The sequence below is a fragment of the Sceloporus occidentalis genome, unplaced genomic scaffold (genome assembly GCF_023333645.1).
Source record: "Sceloporus occidentalis isolate IW3139 unplaced genomic scaffold, rSceOcc1.0.p SCAF_6, whole genome shotgun sequence".
Taxonomy (NCBI): domain Eukaryota; kingdom Metazoa; phylum Chordata; class Lepidosauria; order Squamata; family Phrynosomatidae; genus Sceloporus; species Sceloporus occidentalis.
Genome location: NW_028316986.1, coordinates 123,303,700 through 123,326,714, shown reverse-complemented (window position 1 = coordinate 123,326,714; position 23,015 = coordinate 123,303,700). Strand labels below are relative to the sequence as shown.

Here is a 23,015-nt window from a genome sequence, read left to right as displayed (position 1 = left end):
AAGATTTTATGTTTGTGAGATTCAGCCATACTTTGAAAACAATATATATATTATACACACACACACACTCAAAATACTACAGTAACTGGGTACAGTCCTCAATTATTTAAGTCCCCTTCACATGTCCAAATAAAAGTATGAATGGGTAGCAGAAGTCACATATTAATTTGGTTCTGCCCCTTAAAGTTGCTGTCCCAGCTGGAGAGAGCTTCAAACCTTCACACATTCAAATCAAAATCACTGGAAAAAGAACTCCAGATATGGGTTTGCACACATGGCACCACTTGAAGAAAGCTTTAAGCTTGTCCAAATCCAGGCTATGAGTCAGAACTGGATAGTGTCAAAATTAATCATACATAACAGCATAGGTTGTCACATCACCAAATACAAACCAGATATATTCATTATCTGATTAAGAAATAAGATCTCAAAACTAAATACAATGCTGCATAGTATAAAATTAATTGGCTAGTTCTGCACTAGCATTACATTACATTTTATTTTAATTTGGGCCTCAGAATTAATGTTGACATAGGCCCAAAACAGATGGGCCAAATGCTTCGGTATCCTGCTGCATTTGGGGCATAGCATTTAGAGAACGCTTGCCCCAAATGCGGTGGGAACCCGTGCTTGACACCACGTCTTTGCAAATGAACGAGGCCATAAAGGAATGGAAAAATCCGCTCCTTTTCAGCAGCCCAGTTCAGTGACCCAGATCAGGACCAAGCGCATGTGGTTGCTGCAGCCCCAGCTCAGTCTGTGTGTTTCAGGCGTAGGTAAACTTTAATTTTAATTTATTAACCAAGATATATCAGTTAATGTTGTTAAAAATGTATAACATGTCAGCATCATACAAATGTTTTAACACTAAACATAATTTTTAACTTAAAAATTACATTACTTAGGATTAATAAATGTCAAACAAATTTCTGTGACATCTTTTTCTCATAGAAGTATCAAAAATATTTACCATATTAAAATAAGACCTGATTTTTACTCCTTTTGCCAAATCCCATACTATTACATTTCCATCATGGCCAGCAGAGAAGAGCACTCTAGGATCAAAAGGGTGACTCTCAAGCACAAACACCTCATCTTCATGACCCTGAAATATTTTTAAACATAAGCAACAGAAAACAGTTAGTTGGGTTGAACATGTTGTGACATGACAACATTAGGGTTAGAGACTAAAGCAAGGATAATGCACATAACAGAAAAATTGGCTACCGACAATTATTTGTTAGCTATTTTTGGCTACATCACTGTCAACTCCAAAACAAAAAAAGATACTGTGAAGTCAAAGGCTTTTATGGCCGGCATCTGTAGTTTTTTCTGGGCTATGTGGCCATGTTCTGTAAGAGTTTATTCCTGATGTTTCGCCAGCATCTGTGGCTGACATCTTCAGATAATGTTAACCTGGAAGAGAGTGAGTATGTATGTATGTATGTGTGTACACACACACACACACACACACACACAGTGTGTGACCCTGGGTGAGGAGGAGTGACTCCCATGTTAATCTGTGTATTGTTTTGTTGATGGCCTCCTCAGGGCAGGAGGCTATGCAAAAGAGGATTGGTGTCTGCTAATTAGTGATCATGGTATGCTGGGAAAGCCTCTGACCCTGAGTGGTTTCTCATTCTCATAAATTCTTACAGAACATGGCCACATAGCCCAAAAAACCCACAAAAAACTATAGAAAAGATATTGTTCAGTTCACTAGTGACTTGTTTCTTTGGGTGTAGAAACTGTTTCAGACATATCAGTAACATTCAATTGATGGGGAAAGATCTCTAAAATGCAGGGAACTGGTTTGGTTCTTTAGATCCTCAACTATACCTCCAATAGGCAGGGTACATCCAGTTACTTTATTTACAAAGAATAATACAGTAAGTATCCTTCAGTTCCACTACCTACAAGTCTATCCATAAGAAGTGCAATTCAGCAAATGTGATATAAGCTTGGAGAAAGTTAAAAACAAGCAACAAATGAAATGTTTCTTTAGCGGATAAAGTGATCCTTAAAACATTTTGACCTTCATTTTAAAACAGTCTCACATGCATCAGGGTTTTCAGTATTTAAAACTATTTGAACAACCATTAAGAAAAAGAAAACTTGTTTTTTCAATTAAAAATTCAGTTGTTGGAAAAAGTCTACAGCAGTCGTTCCCAAACCTTGGTTCCTCAGGTGTTTTGGATATCAACTCTTGTAAGCCCCAGGCAGCTTAGACAACAGTCCCAGGAATTCAGGGAGCAGAAGTCCAAACCACTGGACTACAGCAAAGACTTATCATTACTATTTTTTCCTTACCATGAGGACATGGATAAGTTGGCCGGTAAAGGAGTTCCAAACTTTCAAAGTCATATTATTAACAGCAGTAATAACTGAACTGTCATGACGATCCCATGCTACCATAGTAACTTTCAGTTTTGTGATTTTGTCTTCTATTCCTTGAGAGTTTTGACTACAATTAATGAATAAAAATCATATGGTCAGAACATAGTTCAACAGCTATGACAAAGCATCAAGAATGTATTAAACCATTAAGACTATTGTAACAGATCTGGGCAATGAGTAGAGCAATTTTACATAAGCCACATACATTAGATAACAGAAACCATCAATGTTTTCTAGAATGATACCTCACCATCCTAACTGGACAAACTAGATACTGAACAGGATATCCCCATTCAAAGCACCAACTTACCACTAAACTATATTCTCTTCCCAGACATAAATTATAGCTGAATATAAATAAGAGGGAAAGTATTTTAAATTGTGTGTAGGCAAAAATAAAAACTTGCCCTGCAGGACGAGTAGCCATATCTAACAAAATGCTCTTCCATTCCCTTCTTTTAAACATCCAAATGCGCGCTGTCCCATCACGACTACCACTGACAAATCTGGGGGAGGAAGAAAGAAAAGCTGTTAATCATCCTTTGCAAGCAGGGTATTTTCCTGTGAAAGCTTATACCATAGAATATGCTAAAGATAAATTTGCAAAATAACAACACTCAAGTGGTCTGATATCTTTATGATTTCTTTATTACTGAATTAACAGCTTTAGACAGAATTTGGAGCGGGCACAAAGGACTATGTGAAGGGAAAGCAGTAAAATTATATCACCCAGAGTCCAATATAAAAACTTTCACCTCTCATCTGAAATATTAATATATAACCTAATAATATGTTTTTCATTAATACAGTGGAGAAAAATGTAAAGCTATAAACCAACTGTTAACTTACTTACCGATTACTAGTGTTAGAAAACTGAATGCTATCCACTTTGTCCTGTGTAAACAAGAAAAAAATTAACAACATGACTACAAGATGTTAATTCATTTCAAACAAATAGCTAAGCAATTTTGAGGAGGTATTTACAGTATGAAACTCCAACTCTGATATCTTCTCTGGCTGACCTGATCCAAAGAAATAAACCCTAATGATGTGATCTGTACTTCCAGTGGCCAGAAACATTCCACCTGAAGAAAAGCAAGAACACAATAAATGTCATGAGGGCAACAGGTTACTTAGCAATTTGACAATCTTACTAACACCTGCTTCAACGAAGTGCCTGCAACAATATATCATGACCAATGTTAGCATCAGGATGTTAAGTTTATTCATTTTACATCTCTCTAGATCTATACTGAGATTCAAGATAGTAACGTGATAGCATCTAAAAATGTTATCTAATAACTGCTTTAGTAATTATGCCTCCATAGGCAACAGATATAGGTGTTGATGCATCAGTTAAAAACACCGCCAGTTAATACAAAATCATACGTATTTCATTGCTGCTGTTTTCATTACAAGATTCCCATCAAGAAATCCTCCCTTTGTTATATACGATTCAGTTTTCTATGACTCTCAATCAGAATACTGTTGCAACAAATTCAGTTGGAACTACGTATCCGCAAGTTGAGTTACACAGGCTACTTTTCACTGTATTGCAATAATGCTATTACTGTTAGAATGTGAATGTGTGTACGCGTGTTTTGCAGAGAACTGACACTTTACCAGCACTAAAAGAAGAACAGATCATTTGGACTCCAGGTCTTGGACGTTCTGTAAACTTTGCTGGCCTTGGACTGCAAGATTTAAAAACACAGCATGTAGTTAAATTCCTGAAAGCAATTTAAGATGCTAACCAAACTGGTCAAAAGCTTCACAATTAAACATGAAGGAACACACTTATCTGGTAGATAGTTTATTATACTCTCTCACAGGCCAAAAGTCATTTTTAAATAGAAAGAATGCAATAGCATTATCTATATGTTGGGTGAAGAGACCACAATATAGCCTTCTATATTAAAATCCCCATATATTTCAAAATCGCCACACACACACACACACACACACATCACACTGAGTATCAAAATCCCAGATTTTGTCAAGAAACCATTTGTATATTTTATGATTATGAAATAGAAGTTCTCTATCAATGCAAAATCTAGCTTTAAGTCTCAGATTCCATCTAAATGGAGAGGTGAGAGAAATCGTATTTAACTGGCCATGGTCCATTATAAGTTTCTTCTGGGCTGAGTCTGAACTCTGTTATTATTTGGAAGAGTACCACTTTATTCCTTTTTATACGGCTTACAATATTATTTCATGAACTATTTGTTCCACGCCTGGCAAAAAGTGGGATAGAAATAAAAATTTTATTTATTTTATTTATTATTTTGATTTTTTCTCTTTTTTTACACATTTCATTGTTGTGCTTGATTTGAATGTTGCTTCAATTCACTGTATTTTTATTTTATTGTCTTAAAACATTATTGTGTAAGCCACCTTGGAGGTGCCTGGCCCTGAAATGTGGAAAAACTGTTTAATCATTGACTTTAATCAGTGATTTTAATAATCAAACCTTAACTAATTCATAATTAGTTTACTTCCTGAATAAGAATGTATACTTATCTAGTCTTAAACTGTAATCATTTAAGAAAAGGTAAGCATAATTTTGAAATAATTAATTGTTCTGAAATAATTTTAAATAACAATGATTCCCCTTTAATACTGTCTACACATCGGGTTGCCGTTGTAGTATGCCTTCAAGTCATTTCGAACTTCTGTTGACCCTAAGGTGAACTTATCATGGAGTTTTCTTGACAACATTTGGTCAGTAGAGGTTTGCCATTGCTTTCCCTTGAGGCTGAGAGCATCTGACTTGCCCAAGGTCACCCAGTGGGTTTCATGGCCAATCTGGGAATCGATGGTCTCTAGAGTCCTAGTCCAAAACTCAAACTACTTAATTGTTCCCCAGTGATTTTTTCTTTTACACAGAAAGGACCCCTTTAATTAATTGTGTTTGGCAATGTTGTGGATTTAGTTCTGAGGGATACTATAGATTTAGTGTTTATACTCAGCTAAGAATTCATTTGAAGCATTTTAGGAGAGCTAGAGATACAAATAGATACATGGTGTCTAAAATCAGTAAAATTAAATTAACTAAACAGAGTCCATTTAATGCTTTTGCATCATTTCAAAATCTTCTGAGAACTGGATAGACTTGTAAGGAAATCCAGTGCCTATCTACTGGGAAGCACATAAGGTTCAAACCTGTACCTAGCTACCTGGCAAAAAGTACAATTTAAATGACTTCTGAGTGCATGTGCAAAGGAATTATTTATACATTCTACTGCAACCATTTCATCTTTATTCTTTATCACAAATTAATGTTAATTAGAAATTAACAGCATAAGCAAAAAAATCCAACCAACAACTAGCTTCTAAAATTACCTACAAAGCAACTGCAGTGTTTCTAAACACTAGTGCAAGGTTAGAAACATGTAAGACAGAAACTAACTTTATTTTAAGGGTGCCAGCATCCCACAACCAAAAGCATATTGTTCCATCGGCCCCCGTTGAAGACAGGTATCGCTTGGAGCCACTGCATAGTGGAGAAAACTGCAAAACAAACACAGCTATTTATAAATCTTTGATCTTTAGCAAAAAGTGACACAAATGATCCAAATGGTCCAGAATAAATGGAAATTTCTATCATAATTATAACTTCTATAAAGAGTCACTTAATCAACAATATGCAGAACTCTGTCAGAAAGCTCTTCACTGCAGACACATTCTCCCTACCCCCCACCCACCCAATATCATTGTTATATGCAAAAATACTCTTCCTTCTTTTCTACTGTATTCTTTGTCTATAATGAGTAATCTTCACACAAGAATTCAAAAACTAGAAAGCAAGGCAATCCACTCAAGAAATAATTCATACATACATTTATCAACAGTTAAGGCATCTGATATATTCCCTGTTGATCAAGTATTATAGCTACCTACAACATTTATATGTACTGCCAAGATTCATTCAACTTGTTCCTAAATAAATTTAACAAAGAAAATGGTTCAATTTAAAATGGTATTCATTAACTGCCTATTCTCACTGCAGCTTTTATTCATTGGCAGGAGAAGGAAGAGGGAGCCATCTTCGTCACTGCCATGATGCCACCTATCCCATGTACTCCTTCCCCACTTCCCAGACCAAAGACACATTCTCTGCTCCTAGCTAGTACTGTCAGTATTGCAAATGAAAAGAAAGCACAACCTGTTCCTCTTAAAGAGTATCTCTTTCTCTTTTCAAAATGTTCAACCACTCCACTCTTCTATGACAAAACAAACTTGCTGGATCATAGTACAGGAATGGGAATTGTGAGGCTCTCAGATGCCAAACTGCCCAATACCTATCGGTGACGAGAGGTTAGAGTTGCAGCTCCAAACATTTGGAGGGTCACACGAATTTCACACGTTACAGAAGAAAACAGTACCTGTAGTGATGTTATGGATGCACTGTGGCCTTGCAAAACAGCCAAAGGGGCACACGTTCTGAGACACCATACTCTTATCATTTTGTCACAGCTGCCTGCAGCAATCATTGTGTTTTCATAATTAACAGCCATGTCTGATATTTCAGCTGCATGTCCTCTTAAAGTAGCAAGCAATCTTCCATCATCTGTTGCCCAGATTTTCACAAGACAATCATCAGAACCCTAAAAAGAAATTAATCACAAGTACTGGCCTATTAAAATCCACTGCACTTAAATTAGTCTATGAAACCGATATAATTAACAGTTACTCTTGTGTAAGCATGATATCAACTTTCAGCAAGCAAGTAACACATAAACAGGTTTTTACACTGTCTTTCAATTAATTTTAATGTTTAATGTTTTGAACTTTATCAATTCAAAGTCATAGCAGTGCTGGTCTGGAATATCAATATGCAAAGTTTCTGAACCAGAGGCTAAATGGACATACATCAAACATTAGAAATGGAAATATACAAAAACCAGTTGCAGAATCTTTCCTGGGCATTTTGTCTCTGATCTCAGGACAGCTACCCTTGAACAGGAAAAGACTGGAAAGAGAAGAAGCTGTATTGGAATATATCCACAAATTGTAGTCAATCAACAGTGGGTTGAACAGAGACAATGGTCTCCTGGCACACCACACTAGCTTAACATTTTATAAGCATATGCTCAAGGAGGACATAGAAGCACTTAGTTTTCCCCAACTTATTTTTCTTCAGCCATTTAATTTAGGCACCTCTGAATATTCCTTTCCTATGAGAACCCTATGAAATCCATGCATTCACGATAAATCAGCAGTTGACTTGAAGGCGCGCGCGCGCGCGCACACACACACACACATTTTTAATTGTTGCTCATAGGAAACTGGCAGAAAGCTTTATCAATCTCTTGCTGGTTATCCATTTCTCAACATACCATGATCAACCTTTTTCCTACCTTTGGTGTAAAGAGTCTCCTTAGTCTTGGGCGATTAAGCAGTCACCAACCCAACCAGATATCACAGAAATCATTCCAGTAGGAATCTGGATTCAGCTATCACTGTACTAGATTCCTAACAACACAGCTATATACCAAAACTACAGCACAAATGCCACCAGACTCCGTTTCATTGGCTTCCATTTCTAGGCAATGAAACTGCAATCCAAGTCAGAACTGTCATAGTACAGTATGGCAGGAGGCCCTGCCTGTACACAAGCCTTGGAGTAAAGTCTCCCCACAGACAAAGAAAAAAATAAGACTGTTTCATTTAAAGTCTCAAGCAGAAAGTACATCCTGTCCCATTTGTATTTTGTCAAAAAAGGAACAGATGAAAGAAAAATACAATTAAAGTAAGGTGATTAAGCAAAGTAAGCAGAAACAGCATGGGAATAATAGATAAACATTTTCATGAATTTGCACTTACCGTGAATATTCGTCTGCCTGTTCGATCAAACGTTACACAATATACAGAAGACAAATGTCCTAGGATCCGCTTGTGCATTTTCATATGTTGATAAACAGCAGTTGGAACAAGGTGTTCAAGTCTGTATTTTCCATTTAGTTTTCTTGAAAAGAGAGTTTCACCTATGAGGAGAAAAACATGTTGACTGTCACACACAGATTTTTGTCCAAAAACTGATGAATAGTATTTAAAAATCAGTATTATTGAACATTTCCCTGTACAAAATTTAGAGCAATACATATCATCACAATGTACAGTTACAGTAACTCACTTGATCACTCACTCATCACCATAATTCAAGAAAAAAGATCTCTGCTTCCCCAAGTCTCTGGGTTCATAGGCAACAAGAATAAAGTATTTCAACTACAACAGCTGGGGGCACATAACAGAAAAGGAGAGCTGACCCTCTCAGAAACATATATACGGGAGCTGTAACTCATAGTAGTCAAGCGTTACTGTATATACTCATGTATAAGTCTAGAAATTTTAGTCAAAAAACAACCAAAAAAACCTGAATCGACTTATCCACAGGTCAATGTAAGTACTGTTCTTTAACTCTTATTTAAAAAACAAACAAACAAGCAATCATCCCATGGTTAAGACAAGAGTGCAATCTGTCATAGAAGCACTGATCCCCTCTATTCTGTCATCCATCTAGACTTTAGCATTACCCTTGACTTATTCATGGGTCATATTAAAATCCATAATTTTGGTCCAAAAACATGCCCTCGACTTATACATGAGGTCAACTTATAGTCAAGTATATACGGTAATTCTGAGAAGCAAGCAGCAAGAACAACTATATAGTTTTCATATTGAGAAGTGGAAGACATATAGGTATACCTAATGCATGTAATGAGATGAGAAGGCATTACAACATTAACAGTTGCCCCTGCAAAGATGCCTTAAGGCCCTTGTAATATCCTGGAGGAGAATGCTGCAAAATGAAGATACCAGCAAACATAGTTCAGAAATTCCAGCCAGAACTCCAATTTAAAAGTTCAGTTCTGGATCAAGATTTATTTCAGGCAATAGATTATTCTAAAGCTAAAACTCCTCCACTGACTATTAGTAAAGCTTCAGTATCAGTACAAGATGCCTTCCTTACTTTGAGTACATGGTAACATTCAGAAAGTGTCTTCTTCTGTACAAATTCATTGATACCTTCAAATCAAACTCTACTTTCTATATTTGGGCTATCTGGAACTGGTAATTACAAGCAGGATTTCTTCAGTTGTAATCCTGGCATGCTTGTGCACACTTAAACAGAATCCTGTGTTTGAATTCTAATTTAAAGCTAACATACCGTAGGTATTAAGTCACCCCTATTTTAAAACAACACTAAATGCAGCTAGAAACAGGTAAACATTCATTTATTATCCTGACCCCCAAATATACATAACTGCAGAATATCCAGTCCTGTAAAAGACCCTTCCATATGTGTTTACTTGCTCACACCAAAGCAGGGAGCTGTTTGTGCCAGGAACTTTTTCAGAGTGGGGGAAAAAGTCCTGGCTTAATAAAATGTATGAACATAACCGTTTATTTTGTCATAAACAACTGTGTTCAGTTTTTTGTGGGTTTTTCGGGCTATGTGGCCATATTCTAGAAGAGTTTATTCCTGACATTTCGCCAGCATCTGTGGCAGACATCTTCAGATAATGTCAGTATAGAGGGGACCTATATATATATATATATATATATATACACACACACACACACACACACACACACACACACACACACTGTGTGATCCTGGGTAGGGAAGAAATTCCATGTTAATCTGTGCAATGTTCTGTTGTTAATGGCAGAGCCTCAAGGTGGGATGATATGCAAAGGAGGATTAGTGTCTGCTAATTGGTGATCATTATCTGCTGGGAAAGCCCCTGACCCTGGGTGATTTCTAATTTGCATTTGCTGAGTCCTTATTTTGCTATTCTTCAGGTCTGGTAGCCAAACTTTGGCCTGTTACAGACTGCCAAAATAAAGCTGCTTCGGGTCTCTTTGGAGGTATGCTGTTTAAAAGATGCATGGGTCTTAAGAGTCTGGAGGTCGCGCCAAAGCCACACTCCATTCCTAAGCACTAGAGTGCAGCTTTGGTGGAGCTTCCAGATTCTTAGGATGCATGCATCATTTAAACAGCATACCTCCAAAGAGACCCGAAGCAGCTTTATTTTGGCAGTCTGTAACAGGCTTTTGCTAACTTTAAGGGTTTCTTCTTTCCTGCTGAAGTTGTCCAGGTGATTGTGGATTTCAATGGCTTCCCTGTGCATTCTGATACTGATAGTTGTTGGCATGGTCCAGAACTTCAGTGTTTTAAAACAGCATTTTATGCTCAGGATAGTTTATAACGTATTCTGCTACTGTTGATTTTTCTGGCTGACCCAGGTCCCATACAGACAGGCCAAAACAAAGCGCAGCTTCTGGACTCTTAGGACGCATGCATCATTTAAACAGCATGCCTCCAAAGTGACCCAAAGCAGCTTTATTCTGGCCTGTCTGTATGGGTCCCCAGTCTGCACTTCCATGCAAGCATTCTCTGAAGATGCCAGCCACAGATGATGGTGAAACATCAGAAACAAACTCTTCTAGAACATGGACACATAGCCCAAAAAACCCGTAAAAAACTATGGATGCCAGCCATGAAAGCCATTGACTTCACAATTTAAGGATGGAATCCCAAGAATGCAATCTTAAGTGAGAAATCCTGTTCTTCAAACCCTGCTTGCTAAATCCTTTATAGCCGAGACAGACTTGAACCTTGTGGTGAGACAGAAAAAACACTTGGAAGGGCTGTCTGACAGGAATTGTACCTCCACGTGAGGTACACTTCTTAAATAAGGCCTCAGAGGCCAAAGACAAAAGGAACCTATGACAAGCAGTCAAAAAAGTACATAGAAGCCAATGAGAAAGAAGGTACTCAAGCATGAAGAAAAGACAAATATGGAGAATGTCCCAAATGCTGCTGCTTGTGCAGCAGGCAAAGAGGAATTAAGGCACATAACAGAATGCACCAGATCAAGCATGTAAGAGAATAGGGGCAGGAAGAGCACCAAAAACCTATTCTGCATTAGATTGGTTTGAACAGGGATATTGACAAGTACAAAATCCATTTGTGTAATTCAAAGAGATCATGAAGGAGTAAGGTTTTTGGGAGGTGGCACTATCACACATAACTACAATGATGAATCCCCATCATCATAGTTATGCCTGAAAAACTGCAGGAGGAATATGAGACATCCTAAGCACAGTGTGGCAATACAGTCCAATCCCCATTTCCATGGGGGGATATATTTCCAGACTTACCACAGATAGCAGTAACTGTTGATAATGGCCAATGTTATCTTTCTATCAGACATTGGCCATAGAGTCACCCTGGAGGACCTTCAGATGCAGAGAGAGACCTAATAACAGGGCAGGTCTTATTGAAACAGGCAATACTTAAAATACTAAATTATTTAGGGCTTTATAGGTAGTCCATAACAAGGACTTCTAATCCATATTATAAGTTTACAGAGGTAGATCATCTTCCATGTTGTCCTCTTAGCAGGTAGTACATTCACCTAATTTCTAAATTAAAATGCTAGCCTACCTTGCTAGGACACCAGTGGCACAGAATTTGGAAGCTGTTCTTTTAAGAGACTTAATTCCACTGATTATTTTAAAGGGAAACTTGGAAGAGCAAAGAAATGTTACTTACAATAAGTGAAATATTTATTTTATCCACCATGTAAGCTAACATCATCTATGACTCCCTTTCCTAAAACCTTTTAGGGATGGGAAAGGTAACAGAGAGACTCCAATTACACAGCCCTTGTGAACAATCTCCTAAAAGCCCTACTGTGATTTCATCTGCTGCAAAACTACTATATATGATTAGGATCAGTGGTATGCGTGGCTTAGTGCTGTTACCTCACGTGTATGAGGTAACAGCACTAAACCACACATATCTCTGATGTTGCCCTTCAGCAGCCACAAAGCAACAAGCCATTTTATTACTATTTAGCAAGTCTCCAAATACTACTTAATAGTTATCAAATCCAATGTGCTTGGAGAGATTATCAGGTTCTGGCACCTTCTTCCAACTTTTAATATTAGTAAACATGGTAGAGAGAGAGAAAGATGAGGGGAGAAAAGATAAGTGGAAGCCAAACATCTGCACAAACAAGAGTACAGTTAAGGTGGAGAAGTAGGTGTGACGAACTGATTCAAAAACCAGCCAATCAGAAGCCAGAGACCCTAAGCCAATCAGGAGCTGGCTGAGGAGTTTGAAGATTCCACTTGGCAGTTGGTTTTGTCAGTTAGGGTTTGGAATCCTGAGGGAGGAAGCTGGTGTTCAGTTGGGGAACAGTAGAGTCCAGGAGAGGACTGTGTTCCAGAAGTTCCTGAGGGAACAGCATTTTGTTAAGAGTGGGGTGTTGATAATAGACTAAGAAAGGATCTGATAGGTCCAGAGAGGGACAGTATTAGTTTGGAGAGTCTAGAGAAGAGAGACTCAGTGTAGCCAGACTCAGAAAGAGGGGTTTCGGTTACATAATTTCTTTAGCCTTGGTGGCTGAGTTAGTAAAAAGAATTGCCTAAAAAGGGACAGGAAAGTCCTGAGGTGGTTAAAAAATATCTGGGGAAAGAGGAGTACAGTAACGAAGTAAAGAGTACCAATGTAACGAAGTTACACGTGCCTGAACCAACAGCTGTTTAATGTCGTTCAGTTCAATAGCTGTTCAAACCCTTTGTTCAATAAAGTTCATATTTTGTTTTATCTAAAGGCTTGTCAGCCATATATATTTTATCCACGCTACTATATTACATAATACTGTGAACCTGCCACATAAGAAAGGGGGTTTGTTACATAAATTGGTTGCCAGCGGGTGGGATTAGAAAACCCCATAGGACTGCCAAAAGGTGAAGGAGTGGTGCCCTGACATAAATTGTTGTGCAGCGTCGGGATACGTAAAGTCCAGTGGCTGGAAATTTGAGGAGAAGTGTGCTGGAGACAATTGGTGTTACTGGGTTCTGAGTTCAAGTTACCAGAAATCCGAGATTTGATTTGAACCTGAAAAGTAAAAGGTTCAACAGTTCAAATAAGGAGACATAAGTCAGTGAGGGGAATCTCTGAGGTAATAGTCAAGGGTGTACTGTGTAAGCGATTACCTATAGACTGACTAGGCTAGATAAGAAAAGTAATACGAGTCCCTGAGGTAATTTGCTGAGGTAAATTGTAGGGGACTGAGGGGGAGAAAGTTGCAGTTTTAGAGTGCCTGGATTTGACAAATCAGGTGGCCAGAAGAAGTGTGCTGAAGTTAAGGGGTCTGAGTGGAAATACCAGATATCCGATAGTAGGTTTAAACTGAAAGAAAGGAAAACCTACAGTTTAAAATCTAGGCATTGGATTCAGAGGAATGATCTCTGAGGTAAAACAAAAAGTGTAGTTTGTAGGAGATCACTTGAAAACTGACAACCCTAGATAAGGCTAGTCTCTGAGGTAAACGTACTGGGTAATTGTAAGAGACTAGTTGACAGAGATAAAAAGCACACATAGTGATTCCTGAGGTAAAAGTCAGTGGTAAAGTAAGGAATCACTGATCTAACTATAAGGTTCAAGTGGATTTGTGGTAATAAGTGGAAACACAGTCACATTTGAGTATTTCCTGAGGTAAAAGTTGGAGGTATTTGTGAGGAAATACATAAAACATGCCTCCTAACAAAGTCAAACCTCCAACAATGAGAGAAGTGGTGGAGGAGGAGGAAGTCAGAGAAGAAATGGTAGCTAGTGCTGACCCAAGAATTTCTGAGCCTCAGGAGAGTGTGGAGATTTGGAAAATAAAAGAAAGAATAGAAATGGCTAAGATAGAAAGTGAGAGACTGTGTAGAGAAAAAGAACTTGAAAATGAATATACTCATAATAGAGAAATACATGACATTGAAATGAAGGAACTGAAGAATGAGCGTGCCCATAACGGAAAAATGCATGACATAAATATAAAGACATGGGATTTAATGTTCAATTTAAAATCTAGAGTTATTCATATTGTCAAGAATAACATTAATGGGTTCCATCTATATGATATAAAACATTTCCTAAATATGACATAGGAGTTAGACCTGAATTATATATTGCCAGTTTTGAAAAAGCTTGTGATGATATGGGGATATCAGACAAGGAGTGTGATTTGATTAGGCTTGAGTTAAAGGAATTAAAACACAGAAAAGAATGAAAAGAAAAAGAATATGAAGGAGAGTTAAGAGAACTGAAATATTTGAGAGAAATGAAAGAAAAAGAATGGCAACATGAGAGGGAAATAAGAAGAAAAGAATATGAGGCACAGCAAAGAGAGATGGAGCTTCAAAAACAGTTGATAGAACTAAAGCATAACAAAGATGTATTAGAAGAAAAATATGAGAAAAAGTTAGCAGAAAAACTGGATGGTTTTAAAGAAAAATTTAAAAAATTTAAAAACCAGGATAAAGTTATTAATACACTTAAAGAACAAATAGCTAAACTGGAATCCGAAAACCAGGTCTTATAGAAGGAAAAACAGAGGAGACTGTTACTCTAAAAACAAGTTTGGACAAGAAAGAAAAGATTGTTTCAGAGTTAGAATATATCATTTCTGATATGAAACATTCCTCAAAAAGTGCTAATGAAACCATTCATAAATATGAAAAAGATATTCACAGACTTCAGGGTTTGTTAGATGAAACAAATGAAAGATTTTAGTCAAAAAGAGAGAGAAAAAGAGGCTTTAGTACAAGAAAATAAAAAGTTACAAGAACAACTTTATGATTTAAAAACAAGAAAATCAGATTCTGCATCAAAAAGTCAATAAAGATCAGAATGAGCTTGATAACATAAAGTTAAAAACTGAAGATCTATACACAGAGATTGCCAAATTGGAAAATAGGCTAAACTCTAAAGACAGAGAAGTTCAAACTCTTGTGGGAAATTGCCATAAAGCCAATACACAAACAAAAGGATGGAAAACCTTGTTTTACCACATAAAAGCAAAATACAATACTCTCCAATTTGAGCTTTTTGATATAAAAACTAAGAGTCACAGACAAAAAGGAAAAATAGAGGTTACACAAGAAGAAAAAGCCTTACAAGAACAAGTAGAAATAATAAATAAAGAGGAAAAAGTAGCAGTCATGGATAATAAGATTAATAGGTTTAATGAGCCTGATGAAAAATTGGCTGTGATCATAGGAGCTAAAAAGAGAAAAGAATTTAGCCAAAAAAGAAAGAGTCCTAAAAGTTTAAAACCTTTGGTAAAATCAGATAAAGAGAAAGCCTCCAAGTTAAAGGAAAAAATCCTTACAGAGTCAAAAGGACACAACATCATACTGTCAGCAAGTTTTTAATAATAATGGTAAAATTCATGTGTAATCCACCTCTTATAGAAATGGAGGACATACTTCATAGATCCCAGCTAGACAAACTTTCTATACTTTCAGAGCTGACATATATCTGGAAGCTATATATTAAATGGGACAGTATAAAAAAATGTTTAGTTTGGCAAATGGGTGATATAACCCAGTATAAGAAAATGGTTTAGTTCACAGAGACTTGAAGAATCTTTAAAAAGTAAAGCTTAAAAAAATAGATGTGTGTATGCAGAACATGCAAACATCTATAAACTTCACTGTCAAACATACTGGTGGTGACCAGATGACAGACAAGCGTTGGTGGGACCCAAAAAGCCATCAACCAACTGGAAAAGGAGATTCAACGGAAAAAGAAAAACCAGAGATTGTGATGACCTATATAGAAAATATGATGACTTCGATAAGGGACGCTTTACAGTCTACAGAAGAAGATGTAAAGATTGCTGAACGCACTCAAGGAACTGGGTCCAAGTGAAACAGGAAGAAACAAAGACTTTTTACCAGATGAAGTGTTAAGTCCACAGCTGGTAAAAAGAGACACGTTGTCAGTTATAAGAACTGATCCAGAAAAAAACTCTTGAAAAGGACAATGATATAAATGAGTTGATAGACTGGAAAACCAATGTATTGTTGTTTGCCATTAATATAAGGGAAGATGAAATATTTTCAAAGCTATAATGGGAATGGGGGAAAGTGGTTGGAGCTAATGTTCCATCAATCTTCAATCTATTAAAAGAGAGGTTAGAAGACTGAATATATGGTTGGGAATTTTTTTTTTTAAATGGATCATGCAAAGGATCTGAAGTTGGAAGAAAAGGTTATTTAAGTGTTATTAAAGTGTTGAAACCCAACAAGTGATATGGGGTAGTTATAATATGCTAAACTTATAAGAAAAGTATGGTAAGTTGCTGTAACAGGTAGAATTGATATTAGATATGTTTAAAAGGGGAACATACAGAAAAATCCCGAAGATATTTAAGTTGGCAATGGTTATTGATAAAACAAGTATATAAAATATAGTGATGATGGTTAAGTGATGTTTATATAATGTTATAGATATAAGGTTGTATAATGGGTAAGTATAACTGGGAGTTCATTGGCCCATATGACCGTTTGGTTATGTGTGTCAATGAACCTATTAAAGGGGGGAGGTGTGTGACGAACTGATTCAAAAACCAGCCAATCAGAAGCCAGAGACCCTAAGCCAATCAGGAGCTGGCTGAGGAGTTTGAAGATTCCACTTGGCAGTTGGTTTTAGTCAGTTAGGGTTTAGAATGTTGAGACATGAAGTTGGAATGTTGACAGAGAGACAGTTGGGGAACAGGAGAGTCCGGGAGAGGACTGTGTTCCCATAGTTCCTGAGGGAACAGCATTTTGTTAGAGCGGGGTGTTGATAATAGGCCAAGAAAGGGTCTGATAGGTCCAGATAGGGACAGTATTAGTTTGGGAGTCTAGAAACGAGAGACTCATTGTAGCCAGACTCAGAAAGAGGGGTTTTGGTTACATAATTTCCAGAGAGATATTATAGCCTTGGTGGCTGAGTTAGTAAAAAGAATTGCCTAAAGAGGGACAGGAAGGTCCTGAGGTGGTTAAAGAATATCCGGGGAAAGAGGAATAACAGTAACAAAATAAAGAGTACCAATGTAACAAAGTAACATGTGCCTGAACTAACAGCTGTTTAATGTCGTTCAGTTCAAGTAATAGCTGTTCAATAAAGTTCATATTTTGTTTTATCTAAAGGCTTGTCGGCCATATATATTTTATCCACGCTACTATATTACATAATACTGTGAACCTGCCACATAAGAAAGGGGGTTCGTTACATAAATTGGTTGCCAGCGGGTGGGATTTGAAAACCCCATAGGACTGCCATAAGGTGAAAGAGTGGTGCCGTTACAGTAGGCTACTAATATTTGGCCAGTTCTTTTCTATGTTCTTTTTCTTCTTTCAAGAACCCACCATGAGATCTTACTCAAATTCTTCACTGCTTTTATTTTATATTATTTTATAGATTATGGCTTTCCTTCAGCTATTTTCCATACCAGCTTGCAAAGATACAAACATCATGACATCTCCAAAATATGAGACACCTTTTTACACACTAGTATTTGGCTGCAGACAGGAAGGAATTTGTGGAGGAGAAAGACTTGCTACTTAACTAAACCAATGAAAAACTCATTTAAAAAGAGAAAAGACAGATTACAAATACACATAGAAGTATCCAGACCTCTTCAGCCCAAGACAAGGTCTCGGACACTGGAACTAACATACAAGCAGTACCAGTCCCACAGAAAGCGGAAGAAGTAACAGACCATGCAGGAACAAGTATATGTCAAACCTTTTCCCCACAGTAAAAAATGCTACAATACCCCAGATTTGTGTAATAATGCTCTTACCTATGCTTGGAGAACTGCCATAGTTTACTGGCAACTCTGGAGGTCTTCCACAGTGCAATGCAGCAAGAGCAGATCCCTTCCACACCACATGCTTGCAGCCTGTTATTTAAAGAAAAAAAGTAAATATAGAAATATATGGCAATATAACTACACAAGTCAATTTGCATAATAGGCATACTTTTGCTTGTGCGAAGCAAAGACTGTCTTCCAGCTCCTAACAATGTTTGGACTCCTGGAACACTCTGAGGAATTTCTTGCTCTAGAAGTGGTCCTAATCGATGGCATATCTGAAGTAGGTGATCAGGTGCCAAATGCCTATAATATTTTACCTATTAAGAAAAGAAAAAGTACATATTCAGTATTTTCTCATTAATGTGAAGAAAAACCAATTGGAGAAACAACTTTTTTTGAAAAGTTAGCAGTTGTTTACATATAAGAATACTTTACTATAATTTCTACTGTAGAAGGTTGCAGAGAAAACAGTTCATAATGACAATTCCACTCTTCACTCCAAAAAACCACAACATGATTTGCAAATCATACATGAATTTAACACAGATTTCAAATTCTGTTTAAAAAAGTGGGATCTCAAATCCCATTCTACCTACTGGCAGTGCAATGTACACACACTGCCGCCCCTGGGGACAACGGGGTCTTGTTGTCTGGGGATGCTTAAATCTGCAGATGGCAAGCAAGCCTATGGATAAGGAGGCTCCATTGTGTAAGATTATGGATGGATGGTATCTAGCCCCAAATAAACTGAAGAAAATAGCCCTGACTGTCTCAAATCAATGTTAGAGATGTCAAGATAACAATACTTTTTGAAAGACTGAAAACTGTTGATGAACTTTATGGGCAATAAGAAATCTAACAATGTAATAATCTATGGTTATTAATAATTCTAGTATAATTATTCAGCTGAATCTTTAATGGTAGATTAATATTTCAAATGTTGTTATTTTTCTTTCCATTGCAGTCAGGATTGGGGGGGTTGGGGGGTTTCAGGGCCCTTCTCTGTATTAGTTGCATGCTATTTCTCCCTTTTTTTCCCCTTTCTTTTTTTCTGGAAGCTGGAAACAGCTTATGATTTAATCAGCGATAACTAACTCATCTTTCCATACAGTCAAACCAAAGCACAAAAGGTATTCAAGTCAGCAAAGAGTGACTTCACTGGCTGTGCTGAGAGACCCCCTTCGGATCACATGCAACTCTATTTTCAATCATAGCTTTTCTTTATTGTATGTGTTGTGTGCCTGCAAGTCATTACTGACTTATGGCGATCCTAAGGCAAACCTATAATGAGGTTTTCTTGGCAAGATTTATTCAAAGGTGGTTTGCCATTGCCTTCCCCTGAGCATGTGACTTGCCCAAGATCACCAAGTGGGTTTCATGGCCAAGTGGGAAATTGAACCCTGGTCTCCAGAGTCATAGTCCAACACTCAAACCACTACAGCAAAGTGTAATTAAAATATGGTGTCTGAATTTTCTTGTTTCTCTTTTCCCTCCTCATTCCTTTTCTTTCTATTAGGTTAAGCTTCTGGGCAAGATTTTTAACTGATGTTGTACAAGTCACTCTGATTGCCTTTTCAGTTGAAGAACAAGGGAAAAAATTAAATAAATGAAGATGCCCACATCCGCCCAGTGCAGAAAAAAGCATTCCAGTTACACATACTCTATTTACTTACAACTTAGCTTCCATACATCCTTTATTTCCTCTCGGTTTTTCAGCTATGACCCTTTTCTTTGTTGGTTGAAGACTAAAACAGAGCAATGTTTACTGCTTACATGAAGCAGAATTACTAACCATACTTAATATCTGCATGCCTCAGATGCATGAGCAAATTTATAAGTAACTGAACTTACTCTAACCTGAAAGTTTTTGGTCCTAGAGTAGTTCCTCTTGGATATTCCAATACAAGATATAAAATAAGCACATTAGTGGGAAGTTGTAAGTATTAGGCCACATATAGAGAAACAGAGACAAGCCCTCATAAGCCAAGTACACAGAGGAATTCGCAAATAAAGTCAAGAAGACTTATATTTCCATAATACAAAGTTACAAAGATACGCAGGAATAAATTAAACAATTTAGTAGATTAATTCTCCTTTAATTTAAAAGAAAATAACCACAAAAACCTCAATATAGACAAATTTCATAGGATACTAAGTTATTTCTTGGCTGTAACGCAGTTTGCCTCATAGTGAAGATGGCAAGCACAGGGTGACCTTATACCCAAATTGGCCTTGCATGGGTATTTACCAATATTCAACAAACTAATGGGGCATGTTTAAGGCTATTTTAAATCAAGGTAGAATATTAGTCCATCTAGCTCATTACTGTCTACACCAGCAGTTCACAGCGTGGTTCCCACAGCCATAGTGGCCACCTGTGGAGACCACCCATGGGGTTTGATGTTACAAAACTTGTAAAAAATAGTTTGGTTTTCTATATTGTACTGTAGAATAAAAATGGATGGTAAGTATGGTTGGGGCACCTAGAAAAACTCAGTGATGTGTTGAATACCAAATGGAGTTAATTTAGTGATGAATGATGACTAATTGAAAGAGTGAGAGTAGGAGGTGCTGTTGTAATGATGTGGTGAGAATGAAAAGCGAGTCACATAGGATTCAGGTTCTAAAGAAAACAGAAGCGCTGTTCAGGTATTAAAATTAGTATGAAAGGGTGGCGTTAATTGGTAATCTAGTGGGACCTCAGTATCTGCAGGGGATCTGTTCCGAACACACACATACACCCCGTGGATGCCTAAATCCATGGATGCTCAAGTCTCATTGTGCAGTCACGTGGCCATGCCACCATTAGGGAGAATGGGACTGGAGTCCCTCCTCCTTCCTTCTGCCTCCGAAGGCTTGGCTCATTTGAATGGGGCTTGAGCATCCACGTTTTTTCCCTTACACGGGAGAGTCCAGAACGGATCTCCCGTGTATGGGAAGGGACAACTGTACAATAAATATAGAACATAATAAAACTACAACTACAAAACATACAGAAACAGAAAAAACCAAAGCTGCAACTACAAAGTTTTACAAACTTTATAAATATATAGAAAAAAGAAAAAGTGAAACATTGATTTCCAGCTTTCTTAATGATCATTATATATGCTCTATAGTTTTACTTCCTTTATTACAAAGTATCTTGCACTTTGCATTACTTCTTACTCCTGCCAATACTAAAAACACCATCAAAAAAGTTGTACTTTCCCCCCTCTTATTGAAATAGATGAATTCTCCATATTATTCAGTTTCTACAAACTAAAAGCAATCAAGAATTCTCAATTTTACAAATATCATCAATAAATTTTCACCTCATAAATAGCTTATCCATATCATCTAAACCCAGCAATTCCAACTTCCATTTATTGACATTACAATATGATGGGCCCTTGGTATCTATCTGCTGGAGTTTGGTTCCAGGTCCCTCCGTGGATCTTAAAATCCATAGATGCTCAGGTCCAATTGTATACAATGGTTTAGTAAAATGAGTTCTCATACACACACACACACACAAATCTTCTAAGACTATCCCATTTTAAGGGTATATACAAGTGAAGTGAAGACTGATGGGTGGTATGATCACACTCTTTAAATACCTTGAGGGTTGCCACAAAGAGGAAGGCATAGCCTTGTTCTCTGCTGCCTCAGAGGGTATGAACAGATCTAATGGTTTTAAGTTATAAGAGGGTAGATTTTGACTGAACGTTAGAAGGAACTTCTTGACAGCAAGAGGCGTTGTTAGTGGAATCATTTGCCTAAAGAGGTGGTGGGATCTCCTTCTCTGGATGTCTTAAAAAGAGGCTGGACAGCTACTGGCTGGGGATGCTCTAGCAGCTGGAGATCCTACACTAAAGAGGGGGCTGGATCTGATGGCCCATAGGGACCCTTCTAACTGAATGATTCTAAGATTCTATGACTTAGCAGCTCAGATGTCCAGTCTTTTCCCTTCACGTCCCTCAAAAAATATAAGTCCTCGGATATCTGTTTTTTGATCTCCCCACAACCATGTATTCAGGGACACAGCCAAAAAAACAAAACACTCCCACAAGCCTTCACACTGCAAGTAGGCAATCAATATTGTCTCCCTCCCCACAAAACACAAGCTCACTCCTTAGCCCAGACGTTAGGCCAGAACTGGAAAAACAAAAACACACCAAGCACAGACAAGCCAAAGATTCCCCGCAGATACCAAGATCCCACTGTAATACTGATTAATAGCAAGTATTTATTATTGTTGCTGCTATTATTATTAACAATTCCATGATGTTAATAGGTTACAAAAAAAGACCTCAGCAGAGGTTTAATGTGAAGAGATCAGCTTTTAAAAAAGGAAAGCTACTCCAACCATAACTGAATATGTTCCATCCACAGGATGACAAGGTCTGTCAACCAAAATCTGGTTACAATACTCCACAAGTTCCACTGCCTTCAATAGATTGCACATTACTTTCAACCAGAGTTGGATAGTTTAAGCCATATTGGTTTACACCAAATTACTTTTTTAAAAAAACACTACTCCTGTTTTTTTTTTACCAGGGCTGGGGAATAGTGGTGATACTTGTCCTACTCTGGAGGAAGTTTTTTTCCCCTTAACATTACTCCTACTCCTGTAAAACCCTGACTCCTTTACTCCTTACTCCTACTCCCCAGTCCTGGGGAAAAGGCCCAGTTGCTTTGCAAGGCTGGCGCGCGTACATGTGTGTCTTTGCCTCCCAGTCCCTTCCCCAGAGCAATATAATAAAATTGTCTTTTGGTGTTTGCATGTATGATATAATAACAGGAATAAGGAGTAACAAATATGTTTTGTTACTCCTTTTTCCCACTCCTACTTCTGTAAAAACCTCTTACTCCTTTACTCCTTCTGCCCAGCCCTATTTTTTATAAAATGATTTTTAAAGCAGGGCTATTATTACTGTTTCCCAACCCTTTTACTGAAACAACAATGTTTGAATTTAAACA

The 23,015-nt window shown here is 37.4% G+C and overlaps 1 protein-coding gene across 3 annotated transcripts in view; it reads right to left on the bottom strand.

Annotated features, from left to right (window-relative positions):
• The window catches only part of PHIP (PHIP subunit of CUL4-Ring ligase complex), a 92,418-nt gene that overhangs the window by 56,269 nt on the left and 13,134 nt on the right, over positions 1-23,015 (bottom strand). For 2 of the 3 annotated variants that reach the window (XM_089530878.1, XM_089530879.1), the window contains exons 1-10: positions 11,572-11,815; positions 8,227-8,387; positions 6,786-7,007; positions 5,810-5,910; positions 4,021-4,091; positions 3,382-3,482; positions 3,251-3,291; positions 2,805-2,903; positions 2,311-2,464; positions 971-1,105 (exon numbers count right to left, since the gene is read on the bottom strand). In XM_089530878.1, the coding sequence (XP_089387004.1) occupies positions 971-1,105; positions 2,311-2,464; positions 2,805-2,903; positions 3,251-3,291; positions 3,382-3,482; positions 4,021-4,091; positions 5,810-5,910; positions 6,786-7,007; positions 8,227-8,310 (1,008 nt within the window). In that variant the 5' untranslated portion in view covers positions 8,311-8,387; positions 11,572-11,815. Of the gene's footprint in view, positions 1-970; positions 1,106-2,310; positions 2,465-2,804; positions 2,904-3,250; positions 3,292-3,381; positions 3,483-4,020; positions 4,092-5,809; positions 5,911-6,785; positions 7,008-8,226; positions 8,388-11,571; positions 11,816-18,044; positions 18,144-18,222; positions 18,374-23,015 lie in introns of those variants that run through there. The other variant, XM_089530876.1, reaches the window with a different exon arrangement.